General features: G+C 40.1%; 1 protein-coding gene across 1 annotated transcript; it reads left to right on the top strand.

Moving 5' to 3' along the window:
* Window positions 1–1236: 1236 nt before the first annotated feature.
* On the top strand, window positions 1237–14516 carry CWC15 (CWC15 spliceosome associated protein homolog). Its single transcript, XM_079788473.1, has 7 exons — window positions 1237–1371; window positions 2859–2997; window positions 3578–3690; window positions 4750–4838; window positions 5941–6054; window positions 10220–10338; window positions 13497–14516. Exons 2-7 carry the CDS (start codon window positions 2867–2869, stop codon window positions 13624–13626), a joined length of 696 nt encoding a protein of 231 aa, XP_079644599.1. The 5' UTR covers window positions 1237–1371; window positions 2859–2866; the 3' UTR covers window positions 13627–14516.
* Window positions 14517–14966: the final 450 nt, after the last annotated feature.

The raw sequence follows: 14966 nt of genomic DNA, 5'->3' as shown, positions 1-14966 counted from the left end.
CTTGGACTAGGGCAGTGAGAGTGGAATAAAATTTAGGGTTATATTTGCAAAGTTACATTGGCAAGACTTGCTAAGGAGCTGGATGTGAAGAGGGCCTGAAGAGGAATTTAAGCAAGAGCCTTGAGATCGGGGGTTGAGTCACTGGTGTGATGGTGGTGTCCTTTACGGAGATGTGTAAGAGGAGGGGAGGAATACCTTCAGTGAGAAAAATCAATATTTACATTTTTGAACTTTATGGAAGAAAGGACTTTCTCTACTTCCCCCCCACACACACACTTAAAAGTTTCAAATAAGATTTCTGGCGGGGGGGGGGGAGGGAAGGCATTTTAATGTTCAATTTTATGAGCTCTTTACATTAGAAACTTGAGGGAGTTGAATTTTCATTTTGTTTAGCAAATAATTTATTGAGCATCTACACTGGCCAAGCACTGTGTGATGAGAGAGCATGATACGCTAAGCAAACAAGAGCCCCGCTCCCAGAGTGTTGGGGGGTCGGAGGGGGAGCGGTGAGGGAAGGAGGGCTAATCTTTCCCCTTTGCTGCCTTCCTCAAACTTCACCTACTGCACGAGGAGCCATCTTATCACCGCAGCTCGCGCTCCTGGCCGTTGGGCCCACCGTTCCAAACGCCCGGAGCCAATTCATAAATGAATGAATCTCTAATCGTGACATCACCCCTCCCGCTAGAACTTAGGTTTTTTTTTAAAAATATAATATTTTAGCAAACAATACGAATACAACCTTTGCTTTGAAGGCTAATATTTTTTTTTTTTTTTGCAGGAATGGTACCTTTATAAAGATCGTGGTTGCCCCCGTACTTATTGGTTCTTTCTTCATATCCAATTAAATGAGAACACTAGTTTTTCCGTAGCCCAACTCTCTAGGCTGGCTGGGTCTAGCTCTGGAGAAAGGCAGCAGGAGCCGTTGGATTTACACAGTTTGGAGGAATCCTTCTCTACGCTCTCTCCCGCTAGCCGGGGACGTGGTGTCGGCTACCCGGGGTTTTCCGTCCACGCAGTGCCGGAATGAAGGAGTCTGGGAGGGGGTCGGGGAAGGAAAAGACGGAAGAGACATTAAGTAATTGGTTCTTGAAGGTATAAAACGATGTTTAAGATCAGCTCTGAGGCACCGAATTCAAACGACCGCCCCCTCGGCCGTTTCGGCCCCGCCCCTCGCTGACGTCGCTCCGACGTCCCCCTCGGCCCCTGCGGATTGGTCGCTTCCTCCTCCCTGAAGCGCGGCCAAAGGGCTTGGAGTTCACTTCCGGGTCTTGGGCTGTGACCCCGGATGCAGAGGATTCTGGGAGCCCAAGAGCCGATGAAAATGTCCGTGTGATCTCCGGAGGCTGCCGAATCGGAGGGACCTCGGCCCAGGTAGGTCCTTGGCGGGACGATAGCAGGTTGTCTTTCTTATCCGAGTGCGGCGGGAAAGGGCGGTTGGGATCGGAATCGCGGGTTGGAGGACCCTGCGTGGGTGGAGGCCCCAGAGCGGCGGGCGCTTCTTGGGTCCCCGGCGCCGCGGAGAGCGCAGCGCGAAGGCAGCACTGCAGACGGCGGTCTGCGGGGTCCGGGCCTCCCCAGCCCTCGCCCAGTCGGCGAGGCGAAGTCAGCGAGTTCCTGCTGACATCCCGAAGGTGAACTCCCGGGAGACGGGAATCGTCATCCAGGGGCGAGTGGGAGACGGCGGCGCCCTCGGCGGCCGGAAACAGCTTCTCCCCCTCTGGATACGTACATTCCTTTCTCTTTTTTGAAAATCTAGAGACGTACCGGTTCCCCCTGCATTCCCCGCACACTTGCTTTTCCGACGCTTAACGGGGTCTTAGTAGACACTTGTATTATGTTATTTTAATATTATTTTGGCTGTTCATAACCAAAAGTAGCATAAGGCCGGGTCCCTGATTTTATCAGCATCCTTTGGGGGTGAGGTTCCTGTCTTTCGAGCATTCCTTAAATTATAACTTACACAAGATCTGACTTGTACTGTATTGGCTGCTGTAAGAAAAAGTTGGATCAACAAAAGGCTGGAGAATTTTGCCCAGGTAACTGTCAGTGATTGTTTTTGTTATTTAATCCTCATGCAAAGACATTTTTCCATTTTTTTTTAGAGAGAGTGGAAGAGTAAGGGCAAGACAGGGAGAAATATTGATATGGGAGAAACACATCGATGTGTTGCCTCCTGTAGGAGCCCTGACCAGGGCCCAGGCCGGGGAGGAACCTGCAACCGAGGCACCTTCCTTGGCCAGAATCGAACCGGGACCCTTTGGTCCGCAGGCCGGCTCTCTATCACTGAGCCAAAACGGCTAGGGCTCGGTAACTGTTACTGAGGTTTAGCACACTTTATCCAGGACACGAAGTGATTAAATTATCTTTTTGGTGAGTTTTAAATATTCCTTTTGTAGTGTCTAGCCTATTTTCTGTTGTGTAAGGTTTAGATAAGATGCGAGCCATAGGGACTGGGGGAGTTGAGAACTTTTAAAACTCAGTCATGGCAATACTGTATTTTACAAGGGCTTTGCCGCTCAGATCTCATAATAATTCTACGAAGAATATCCTCATTCCACAGATGACAGAAACTTAAGCTAAGTGACTTGCCCAAGGCCACAGAGGCAGAAGAACAGGAACACAAACTCAGATCTTCATGACAGAACTTTTTGTACTAAATAGGAGTTACCTAAGAAGCCTTAATCTTTGTACACCCTGAGCCTCATTATTTGTTTTCTTGAGAACTTTTATGTGGAGGTTATTTAAGTAAGTTTTGGAGAATGAGTTATGGAAATTATTTCACAAGGATGGATATTAATACTTTAAGAAATGAGAATTTGCCATTTGGGAAATAAACTTGGTATTATTTTTCTTCAAAGCATAAAAGATGACAACAGCAGCTCGGCCAACTTTCGAACCTGCGAGAGGCGGGAGAGGAAAAGGAGAAGGTGATTTGAGCCAACTCTCAAAGCAGTATTCAAGTAGAGACCTACCCTCTCATACAAAGATAAAATATAGGTAATGAAGACTTTCATTTTCTTCTTGTTCACAAAGCAAGACTGTTAAGTGGCATGGTCATGAGATAGTAATATGTTTGGGTTATATCACTTAAGTCATCTATTTTTATATAAGTAGATTGTAATAGAATATCTAACATTAAAATTATATGCTATGATTGTAAAAAGCTACCAGGTATTTCTTAAGCAGAAATTCCTGTTAACCAAGAATATCCATAGGTAGATGGAAAAATAATAACATTACTTCAGAGAGACAATGCACTCTCAGTACTAATCAATATGAGAAAAAAAGTGTTATTGTAATGTTCCCTGAGTTGACCTGCTAACAAAAAATAAAGACATTTTAATGGATCTCTAGCCTTATTATGGGAATATATGTGCTTCATTTTGGGATTCTTGAAATATTGCAAATACCATGTGGATACCTATAAGTAACCCTCAGGTTAGGGTAATATCTCATCCAATTCCTTCTTTTGTGCTGGAGGGACTCGAGGACAAAGATGCTTTTTGTGAATTATCTTCCATTGCTACAGCCATATGTTTTTTAGAAACATTTTTGCCCTGGTTTGTTTCTATTTTAGACAGACCACTCAGGATGCCCCTGAAGAGGTTCGGAACCGTGACTTCAGAAGAGAATTAGAAGAGAGAGAGAGAGTTGCTGCAAGAGAAAAGAATAGAGATCGTCCAACTCGAGGTACCAACACATATGTCTCATAAGATTGTTAACAATACTTTTTCTTTCGCTTGGTATTTGAAGTAGGCTACTATTTGTGTTTATTTGCTTTTATTTTTATTTTTTAAAATATATTTTATTGATTTTTTACAGAGAGGAAGGGAGAGGGATAGAGAATCAGAAACATCAATGAGAGAAACATCGATCAGCTGCCTCCTGCACACCTCCTACTGGGGATGTGCCCGCAACTAAGGTACATGCCCTTGACCGGAATCGAACCTGGGACCTTTCAGTCCACAGGCTGACACTCTATCCACTGAACCAAATCTGTTAGGGCTGTGTTTGTTTGCTTTTAAATATTGGTGTGAGTTGCAACACTATTAAATGATATGATCAGATTTGGTGAGATTAGAGGTGATAATAAAGTTGATTCTAGTTCTATCTTCTTTTGGTTCTATAGAAGGAATAAGATGACCTGGGGATATTTAGCAGCCATTGTTTCAGTTTAGATCAAAATGTTTATAAGAGCCAGACTTTTTGAGGCCCCATGGTTTCTGCCTATGAAGTTCTCCCATTTTTTGTTGGAAAGGCATCTAGGAGCATATGTTTCCAGCTTATGTAAACTATTCTCTAAATTTCCTGAGAGAGGCTACAGTTCCCATATTAAAATAAATGCTTTCATTAATTTTTTTAAAAATATATTTTATTGATTTTTTTACAGAGAGGAAGAGAGAGGGATAGAAAGTTAGAAACATCAATGAGAGAGAAACATCGATCAGCTGCCTCTTGCACACCCCCTACTGGGGATGTGCCCACAACCAAGGTACATGCCCTTGACCGGAATCGAACCTGGGACCTTTTAGTCCGCAGGCCGACGCTCTATCCACTCAGCCAAACCGGTTTCGGCATCATTACTTTTTTCAAATATTTATTACCAAGGGCTTATTTGCCAGGCACTGTGGTTTTGATCTCTGTGTCATGATACACATAATCTAAGTTATTTGTACCCACAGGTCCCTAAAATGTTACAAGAAATGTAGTCTTTGTTTCAGGGAGCTAAGTGTTGTCTGTCTTTCCCAGAACATACAACCTCCTCTTCAGTGTCAAAGAAGCCTCGGCTAGACCAGATTCCTGCTGCCAACCTCGATGCAGATGATCCTCTAACAGATGTATGTCGTTTCCTCCTTTCATCTCCATAGTAATTTATATCATGTTTTCTGAATTTTTTTTATTCTTGCGGCTTTAACAAGTGCCCTGTACTTATTTTTACTTAACTGTTATACAAATGCTAAACTTTATAGTTGATTTTAAAACAAAGTATTGCAAGTTAATCAAACTTTATCTCTGGAGAACCAAATAAGGAAGTGGTTTATTAAAGAATGCTTTCCTAAAAAAAAAATAATTTCCCTATATTTACCCATAGAGTTTGGGCTGCCATGTTATCAATCTCCAGAAGGCACTCTTCAGACTGGGCACTCGCTCTGTCAATAGCAGCCCCTAAAGTTGAACTCGGGCCTTTCCACATCAGATACCACTGATGCCCCTCCAGAGTGCAGTGCGCTTACTGGCTCCCTCTGTGCTGAGGGAGGGAAGTGAGCTAAGTGGGAGATCTTAAGGATTAGTGCTTTAGTGACGTGGAAATTCAATGGGACCCGCAGTTAATTTGCAGTTTTCTACTTACAGTGAAATCTGAGTGATCTTTCATGAGTAGCATCTGATTAAGCACATAAATCAGCAATTCTAGAGTGGACAGATTGAATTAAATAATTCAGTTAAATATAGGGAACTCAGTGAGACTATTGATTATTCATTTGAAATTGGTTTCTTCTGAAAAGTTACTGCCCTTTTAGTACTTTGGATTATCCTAATAGGTCCAAGTTTTAGGCTGTATAAAACTATTTTGATTCTTAGGGTGAGACACTATGTATATATGTGCTGTGTATATCAGTGTAAAGTGTTGTTGTTTTTTTCCTAGTTTTAGAAATATTTTTATGTCTAAATTTCCTTTGACCATGTAAATTTGAAAGGTATTTTATTATACTATTTGTTGTTACAATCTCTAAAACATAACAGGGGTTGACATTTTAGTGAGTTTTCATAAGCTTTTTGTGGGTTTTGTTTTTGTTTAGTTGTTGATTTTAATAATATCTAGGTGCATCTATCTCTCCCACTGGGAAAATTAATCCTGCTCCAAAGACCTGGCAATTTTCATGGAGGAAAAAAATAATAATGTGAATTTTCTCTTCAATGGGCCATCACATTCTTTTTTAGGAGGAAGATGAAGATGAAGATTTTGAAGAGGAGAGTGATGACGATGATACTGCAGCTCTTCTTGCAGAACTAGAAAAAATTAAAAAAGAAAGAGCTGAAGAGCAAGCCAGGAAGGTAAAATGAAAGTGTTAAATACTTACATCTTCTTTCATAAACTAAAGTAGAAATATTTTTAAATTCAAGTAAAATCTTATATTGGAAATTGTCCTTGGCATGTCTAGATATATCACCTGTAGATCTATAAATCTGATAAATTTTTATGGCATTTTAAGTCACTTGGTAATGTGGGAAAATTCTTTCCAAATAGTTCAGGCATGCTTAATAATATAATACTCATCTTGCTCTTAATCCACTTACTTGTTTCTTTGCTCAACAGACATTTAGTTAATGTCTATTAAGTGTCAGAAGAATAAAAAATGATTTAGTCATGGCCTACAAAGAACTCATGAATATAATGATGTCATCATCTTTTCTCCCCTTGTCTCCCCTGTCTCCTGCCTTAGTCTTCTTTCAAGGCACTTGTTGAAGCAGTCTGTCAATAGATTTTATATAATTTAGGGCATTTTACCTAACTTCTCAGAGTCTCCACAGTCTCTCAATTTACACAAAAGGAGGAAAGAATATCTAACTCAAAGACTGTTGTAAGAATTAAATAAAACACATAGTAATAAAAATAAGAGATGAAATTGCAGGCAAGAACAGGCCAAAAGCATTAGAGAGCCCGGCAGCGTGGCTCAGTGGTTGAACTTCGATCTATGAACCAGGAGGTCATGATTAGATTCCTGGTCAGGGCACATGCCTGGCTTGTGGGCTCGATCCCCCTTCTCTCGTCTTTGATGTTTCTATCTCTTCCTCTCCCTTCCTCTCTGAAATCAATTTAAAAAAGAAAAAGCATTGTAAACCAATGGTAAAGGAATTTGGACTTTGTTTTGAAGAATAGGAGCAGCTGGTCAGTTTCAGCAAGAGATTGGTGAGATTATGCATTTTAGAAAGATTACTCTGGCAGAAGTATGGAAGAAGCTATTCCAATAATCCTCACATGCAGTTTTGATAATCGTGCTTAATAGGAGTTGGAATTGAAAGAAGTAAACAGATGCTGATAGGAGCTATCAAGGAGGTAGAATTGACCAAATAAATTTACTGATCAGATGTGGCAGTAAAGATGATCCCATTTTCTGGGTAGATTAGATGTTGGTGCCATACACGAACTGGGAATACAGAAGGATGGGCAGAGAGAAACGAAAGGTGATACAGAAGGGAGGTGGAGAGAAAAGAGATGATGAGTTCTGTTTGGAACATGTTGAATTGGATACTTGATACATTATGAGATGTCCAAGTAGAGATAGCTGTCTGCCCTTTCAACCAGAACAGAGCAGCTGTTTTATGGCATCTGTGTAAGATTTCATGTGAGCCCAAAATTATTCTGTTTAAAAAAAGAGGAAGAAGATTTAGAGAAAAGACTGGCGTAGGTTAATGCTTGGAATCTAGGGAGGTTGTAGAGTTCATGTGTTATCAGAGGGTCATCAGAAAAGAGATCAAATTTGGGATAGGCTTTGAGGACTGCGTGAATTCAGATTGGAAGAAGAAAAATATTTTACTATTCAATTATCAGAGTTTGGCACAGGATAGCGTAACTTCTATAATAGCTTATAATTTTTCTAATTCTAGAAATCAAAGAAGAACATTTCTAAAATCACTTGTACACCACTAGAGGGCAATTGTTCTGAATACATAGAGAGATGAGCAATTTAAATACATTGGTTAACCTTTAAGGAAGATAAACATTTCAGAAGATCTTGTAATTTTGTGAGGTTCATCTGGTCTCTGTACAAAAATGTGTTGGTGTTTCTTGGAGTTGACTGCGTTTTAGTTCCCTGTTGCCCTGGCTTTCTAGTGGTTGCTTTTTGTGTTCCTAAAAGAACATTTCAAACCAGTCTGCCCATATCAAGGGTTGGAAAGCTTTCTGTAAAGGGCCAGATTATAACTACTTTAGGCTTGTGGGCTACATAGCCCCTGTCACGACTGTTCAGCTCTGCCTGTTGTAGCACAAGCAACCATAGACAGGACATAATTAATAATGTGACTGTTCAAATAATTATGTGACTGTTCAAATAATTTTTGTGACTGTTCAAATAATTTTTTATTTACAAAACAGGGTGGTTTGGATTTGATCCCCATAGTGTGCCTGGTACTTGAATATGGAAAGAGTTGGCATCTTTTTTTCCAGGGCTGTGTGTAGCAACCAACCAATAACTCTAAAGGAAATATATTCCAAACATAGAATGGCCAGGACCTTATTACATCCCACACATTGTTATAGGTTTGGATACATTGTATACTTGAGCTCCTGTTTTTCTAGCATCTCAGAGTAATGTCTTAAATTTCAGCATTAATATAATTTGTTAAAAAAATAAATACATAGTTTTAGAAAGCTGTCTGTTCTTAATATATGGTGGATGTTCCTGACTTTATTAAAGGTCTGAGCAATGGCCTAAATTATTTTTTCTCCCTGAAAATTGCATTTTATCACCTTCCAGTTACTTGACCTTATAAGAAAATGAAATCCAGTGTTCACAGTTGGATGTTGGGGGGACTGGATAAGGAGGGGCGTAGAGGGATTGAGCAAAAAAGAGAAAAAGATCATGGACAAGTGTGATTGTGGAGAGGGAGGGTATAGGGGAGATAAATGGTGATGGACAGACTTGACTTGGGGTGGTGAACACACAATTCAGTGTACAGATGATGTGTTGTAGAATTGTGCACCTGAAGCCTGTATAATTCTGTTAACCCATATCACCCCAATAAATTTATTTTTTTTAAAAATGAAGTATCATTAACCTGTACTGAAAATTAGGTTATTTTTCCAGGTGGTTTAACATAAGTTTATTTTATTTATTTCTTATTATTATTTTGCTGCTGTTACTCTCACCTGAGTATATTTTTTTCCGTTGTTTTTTTTGAGAGAGTGGAAAGCAGGGGAAAGGGAGGGAGGGTGGGAGGGGGGGGGGAGAGGGAGAGAGAGAGAGAGAAACAGAGATGGGAGAGAAACACATTGATTGGTTGCCTCCTGCACGTGCCCCAACGAGGGCCAGAGATTGAGTCTAAAACCCAGTACATGCCTTTGACCAGGAATCGAACCCTGGACCACAAGCCAATGACGTTTTAACCACTGAGCAAACCGGCCAGGGCAACATAGTTTTATTTTTTAAATAGACTTCCAGAAAGTCTTTTTTTTCCATGCCCGATGAAGTTATTAATTTATCACCCCAATACACAGCAAAGTGGGATTTATCTTTGGGTTAAGATATCATGGAATCAGGTAGGTCTAGAAGTTACAGTTATGGATTTTTAGACATTTTATCTTCCTAATTCTATGAATGAAACTGAGGGGGATTTGAATTTAAAGAAGTTCATGCTAAAATAAAAGTGAAGAAAGATAAGCTTGTAACTGGTAAGGTATGAGAGGTATAAAAATAGAAAGTAACAAGTCATAAGGACAAAAATGATAAGCTTCAGGTAAATTGGTAGAAATGCATGTTACAATATAATTTTGATAGTTTGTCTTATTTTAGGAGATACTTTTTGGTTAATAAACTTGTCAACAATTTTAGAAATTCATGTTTACATTGTTAGTAATTCAAAATAAAATATTTATATTCAGTTATGTATAGCCTTTTAAAAATTGAGGTAATAGCTTTGCTAAATGTCTTTTATGTTTAGTATATATATATTTAAAATATACATAATTTTAAAATATATTTTTAATTTTAGAGAGAGAGGGGGAGAGAGAGATAGAAACATCAATGATGAGAAAGAATCATCTATTGGCTACTCCTGCAAGCCCCCTAACTGGGAATGGAGCCTAAAACCCGGGCATGTTCCCTGACCAGGAATCAAACGGTGACCTCCTAATTCATAGGTCAACACTCAATCACTGAGCCATACCAGCCAGGCTAGTATACTTGAATTATTAGAATGTTTATTGGTCTACTCTTAAAATAAGCAATTTTGTGATTACTTCAAAAAAGAAAGATTTAAGTATGCATCTAAAGAGTTTTAGAGTCAGAAGACAGTAATGAATGATGGCATGCATGAAACATAATAAAAATATCAAATTATTTTATTTTGAAAAGGGAAACTTTCTGGTATGTCTTGAAAACAAACAAAAAACAACACTACTTTAATTCTTATCCCTAACATTCTTTAATATATGAGTTGTATAAAAGAGTGACCCTGAAGTTACTATAAGTAAATATGAATCTTCCCCTGTCATTGACAGGAACAAGAACAAAAAGCTGAAGAAGAAAGGATTCGTATGGAAAACATTCTGAGTGGAAACCCTCTCCTTAATCTCACTGGCCCATCCCAGCCTCAGGCCAACTTCAAAGTTAAAAGAAGGTACTATACACAGTAATCAGTTGAAAGTACATACACACATGTGGGTTTTATAGCAAACTGTGTAAAGCTTTTAAAATCACACTTTTCACTGATAATCTTCTGTGTCCGATTTTGGAATAATGGAAGAAGGAGAATGAAAGGAAATAATATATTTTCCATAGATATTTACAGTAACCAGCTGTGTACCAGCTACTATTGTAAGCATTAGAGACAGAGCAGTGCACTGAGCCTTTGACCCTATGAAGTTTACGTTTTAGCTATATGTGTCAAGGGTCCCAAGTTCACCCTTCTCATTCGGAGACTCACTAGAAGGACTCGGGACTCAGCTTATAGTAGTTGTTTTCATGACAAACGTAGTAAAGTTACACAGCCAGATCATAAGGGGAAAAGGAATAAAAGGAATCCAGGTGCACGCTTCCTTATGCTCTGTCTCTTCCATGAGGGGCCACACACAGCACATCCTTTCCCCTGGCAACGAAAATGGAGTAACATCTGTGCAATGGTTCTGCCCAGGGAAGCCCTTTAGAGACTCCATGCCCAAGGGTTTTATGGGGGCTAGTCATAGAGGTAACCTCTGCCTAGCACATACCAAAATTCAGACTCCCAGAAGGGAAATAGGTGTTCCACATAAACCACATTGTTTGTACAAAGAGTCTGGGCACAGTGATAGAAGATTCTTGGAGTCCAAGTTTCCAAATGCTAGCTTAGGGCCAGTCTTGCAAGTGGCACCTTTCTAAGGATAGTAGCTTTAGGCCTACCATGTTTACTCTTCTGTATAGCATGCATGTTTGGAGGGGTGAAGTAGAAGGCTGAAGAGGGAGAGACTATGAACAACAAATACTGAACATATCCCTGGCCAGGTAGCTCAGCTGGTTTGAGTGTCATCCCGGTAAGCCAAGGCTGTGGGTCGATCCTTGATCAGGGCGTATACAAGAAGCAACCAATGAATGCATAATTAAAGTGGAACAACAAACTGATGATTTATATTCTCCCTGTCCCTCCCTCTCTACCTCGCCATCCCCCCTTCTCTCTAAAATCAATTTAAAAATTTTTTTTAAAGAAAGTTATCTGCTACATAGGAAAACCATTATTAAGCAAATAATCACTACCACCCTTAACAAAAGCAAAACAATAATAATAACTGAATATAGTACTTGAGATAGTGATACATAGGCAAATAAAACAGAACAGCTTATAAGAAATGCTGAGTGGGAGGAAGCTTGGTTGTTATTTTGTATAAGGTGATCAAGGAACGCTGTAGGCTTAGCTTTCGCACCTATCTGATTTCTCACCAGCTCCACTGCGACCATCTCCATTCCGGAGTGATGCAGGGCCCTCACTGGTCTGCTTACGCGCTCATACTCTCCTTCCCCACCCCCAGTTTTTTCCTAACACAGCAGTGTTATGGTCCTTTTAAAATGAAAGACCACAGTCTCCTGTTTTAGACCATCCCATGGCTTCCCATCTCATTTATAATAAAATCTCGACTCCTTACAATGGCAAAGCATGGTTAAGGGCAGTAATTGCCTGGCAGCTGACATTTTAGCAGAGGCCAGACTCTGAGGTATTTGACCTGAACATTAAAGGATAGAGATGTAAATAAAAGTAGTTGGAGGTGACAGATACAAGATGTCAAGTTCAGAATGTTACATAAATCTATGTGGAGATGTTGAGTCAGGTAGTTTGATCAGTGGTTATGGAGTGAATCCAGGCTAGAAACAATAAATTTGGGAGCTGTCATCCTACAGAAGTTTTCTAAAGCCACAAAGACTGGATGAGGTCACCTAGAGGATGAGCACAGCTAGAGGGAGAAGTCAGAGGACTGAGCCCAGGATAATGTTTAGAGAGTAGATAGGTGGTTAACTATCAATACCTGGAACGTACTGGGTGCCCAGTAAATATTGATTAAATGGGGGAGAAAAAAAAACAGGCTAAGAAGGAGTGAGGAAGGAGGCGAAGCAAGAGAGATTGGTGGGTGTCTTGGAAGCCAAGCAGACAAGGCTTTCTTTCTAAAAGAGGAGAGTGATAGGTCTAGTAATGAGGACAGGGCAAGTAAAATGAGTGCTGGAAAGTGGCCATCGGATTTAGCAACATGGAAGAGCAGGTTGCTGTTGAGAAGGAGGCTAAAAGCCTTTTGGGAGTGAGTTGGGAGGGTGGATAGAGGAAAAACTACATCAAGAATATTGATGTTAAACTCTACTTTGTTCTACTGCCTTGTTTGGATCCATATGGAATTGTGTGGCAACTGGAACAGTCTTAACATGCAGGTTACAGTTGACCCAGCTCTGCTCAGCTTTTCACTCACCTGTGTCCTGCACCATGATGAGTTTACTGACACTTTGCACAGATGCCATGCTCTTTGCTTATTTTCCATGTGCAGTGTCTTCTGGCATGCAACTTGTGCATACAAACACATTACATGGGCTTCCATTTTATATGTATTTGTTAGAGTATATATATTACAGAGTGGGGTTTTGTTTTATAGGCTAGATGACATTTTGAAATTACATTCTTGGGTTTTCTATAAAACATTATTTTGTAGCCCACCCATGGGTGTTCTTTTTGTTTGTGCATTATGAAACCCAACCAGAAGAATCCAACCACAGTCCTGCTCTAAGCTCTTCAGCTTCTGTTTCTTCATGGTTAATGCAGATGTGTGCCAATATATGAGCGTTATTGTTATATGCCAGTACTTCTCCTTTTGTTGTCCTGATATACAAATACTACAGTGGATGATTGCTAAATGCTAACTGATGAAAGAGTAGATAAAATGCTTAAAACCGAATAATCTGAACTACAGTAAATTGGTCAGTTACCGTCTAGAGTTATCTTGTACTAATCAGGGTGGTACCAGGTATTGCCTCTTTGCTTTAGAACTGAAAACATTTGATATTTATGCAGTTAAAGTTTATATATTTCTGCTTTCTGAGTTAGAGCATCTGGTACTGGTGAAGTGAGAAGAATGTTTTATATGTTCTAATAGGAATTGCCCTTTTGCTGTGATAGAGCAAGATCACATTCTGTCTTCTTTGGGGCTTATGTGATTGCTGCCTCAGTACGTGCGGAACATCCTTCTGTGTAATGACTAACTTTGCAATTCACACGGTGTATCTCCAGATACAAGCATTATAAGAACATTTTATTTTCTTTTTCTTCAGGTGGGATGATGATGTTGTTTTCAAGAACTGTGCAAAAGGTGTGGATGACCAGAAGAAAGACAAAAGATTTGTTAATGATACACTGCGATCTGAATTTCACAAAAAGTTCATGGAGAAATATATTAAATAGTACAGTTTTATGTGCTTAATTAAAGACTATGTAAATGATCATTCTGACTTCACTTTGGCTAGTTTGTTGTTGTTTTTTTTCCTTTCCCCCCTCATTTAAATTGTGAATAGGCTTTTCTAATTTTAAGTTCCAAAATATCTTTTCCTTGATTGATACCTTATTTGATAAGGACTTGGGAATTGGTTTAAACCAGTTTCCAGTCAGGTACTCTTCGAAATGTAATCTGCTTAATAAATGTTTTTAATGATCTAAGTAACCAAATTCATGTCCCCCAACTTTTTTGTTGAAATGTATGCAGCTTACGAAACATTGCATATTTTCTTTTGTATATTGTATTTCTGTACATTAACTTTCTCCTCATTTCTCTAACATGGATTTAAGGGCAGTTAATTCATGATATCTTCCTGTGGTTTTTTTTGAAAGATTAAAGGGAGTCCATTGAGGCCCATATGCAATGGAAATGTGTCCTCAACCAGGAAGCACCCTGATTTGTGTGGGGGAGCACAGGGTATCTTACTTTCCCAGAGGCTCCCTGGCCCAAGGCGAGAGCTCCTGAAGCTTGCCGAGGAAGCATGTGGCACTCACCTTTTCTCCTGGATACTCAGCTGCCATGTTTCTGTCAAATGAGATAGAGTCTGCACACGGCCACACGTTAGATGCAAAGCCTAGGGAAATTTTTGGAACCTGGCCGGTGTGGGTCAGTGGTTGTTGACCCATGAACCAGGAGGTCAGGGTTTAATTCCCAGTCAGTGCCTATGCCCAGGTTGCAGGCTCTTACCCCAGTAGGGGCTGTGCAGGAGGCAGCCCATCAAGGATTCTTACCTCTCCCCTCCTCACTCTGAAATCAATAAAAACATGTTTTTAAAAAACCTTTAGAAATTGGATTTTGCTTATTTGTTATCTTGGGAGTATGTGTACGTGGGAAGTGGAGATGTCTACTCAGCTAGGAAATGAAGTTTTCCATAAACCCAGGCTGTGATTTTAAGGGTGTCACTGATCGGAAGTTTGGGACCAAACATTGAGCCTTTTACAGATACACATAAAGACCCATTCTAAGACCTTATCTACTACAGCATTTCCCCAGTGCTGTGGTCGGCAAACTGCAGCTCGAGAGCCAAATGCGGCTCTTTGGCCCCTTGAGTGTGGCTCTTCCACAAAATACCACGGCCTGGGCGAGTCTATTTTGAAGAAGTGGTGTTAGAAGTTTAAGTTTAAAAATTTGGCTCTCAAAAGAAATTCCAATCGTTGTACTGTTGATATTTGGCTCTGTTGACTAATGAGTTTGCCGACCACTGCCCCAGTGGAAGCATGGATGGATGCATGCAGCCCTAGTCGGGACT

The sequence above is a fragment of the Cnephaeus nilssonii genome (genome assembly GCF_951640355.1).
Source record: "Cnephaeus nilssonii genome assembly, chromosome: 13".
NCBI lineage: Eukaryota > Metazoa > Chordata > Mammalia > Chiroptera > Vespertilionidae > Cnephaeus > Cnephaeus nilssonii.
Note: the sequence above shows the minus strand (reverse complement) of the source record. Positions and strands in the feature narration are given on the sequence as shown.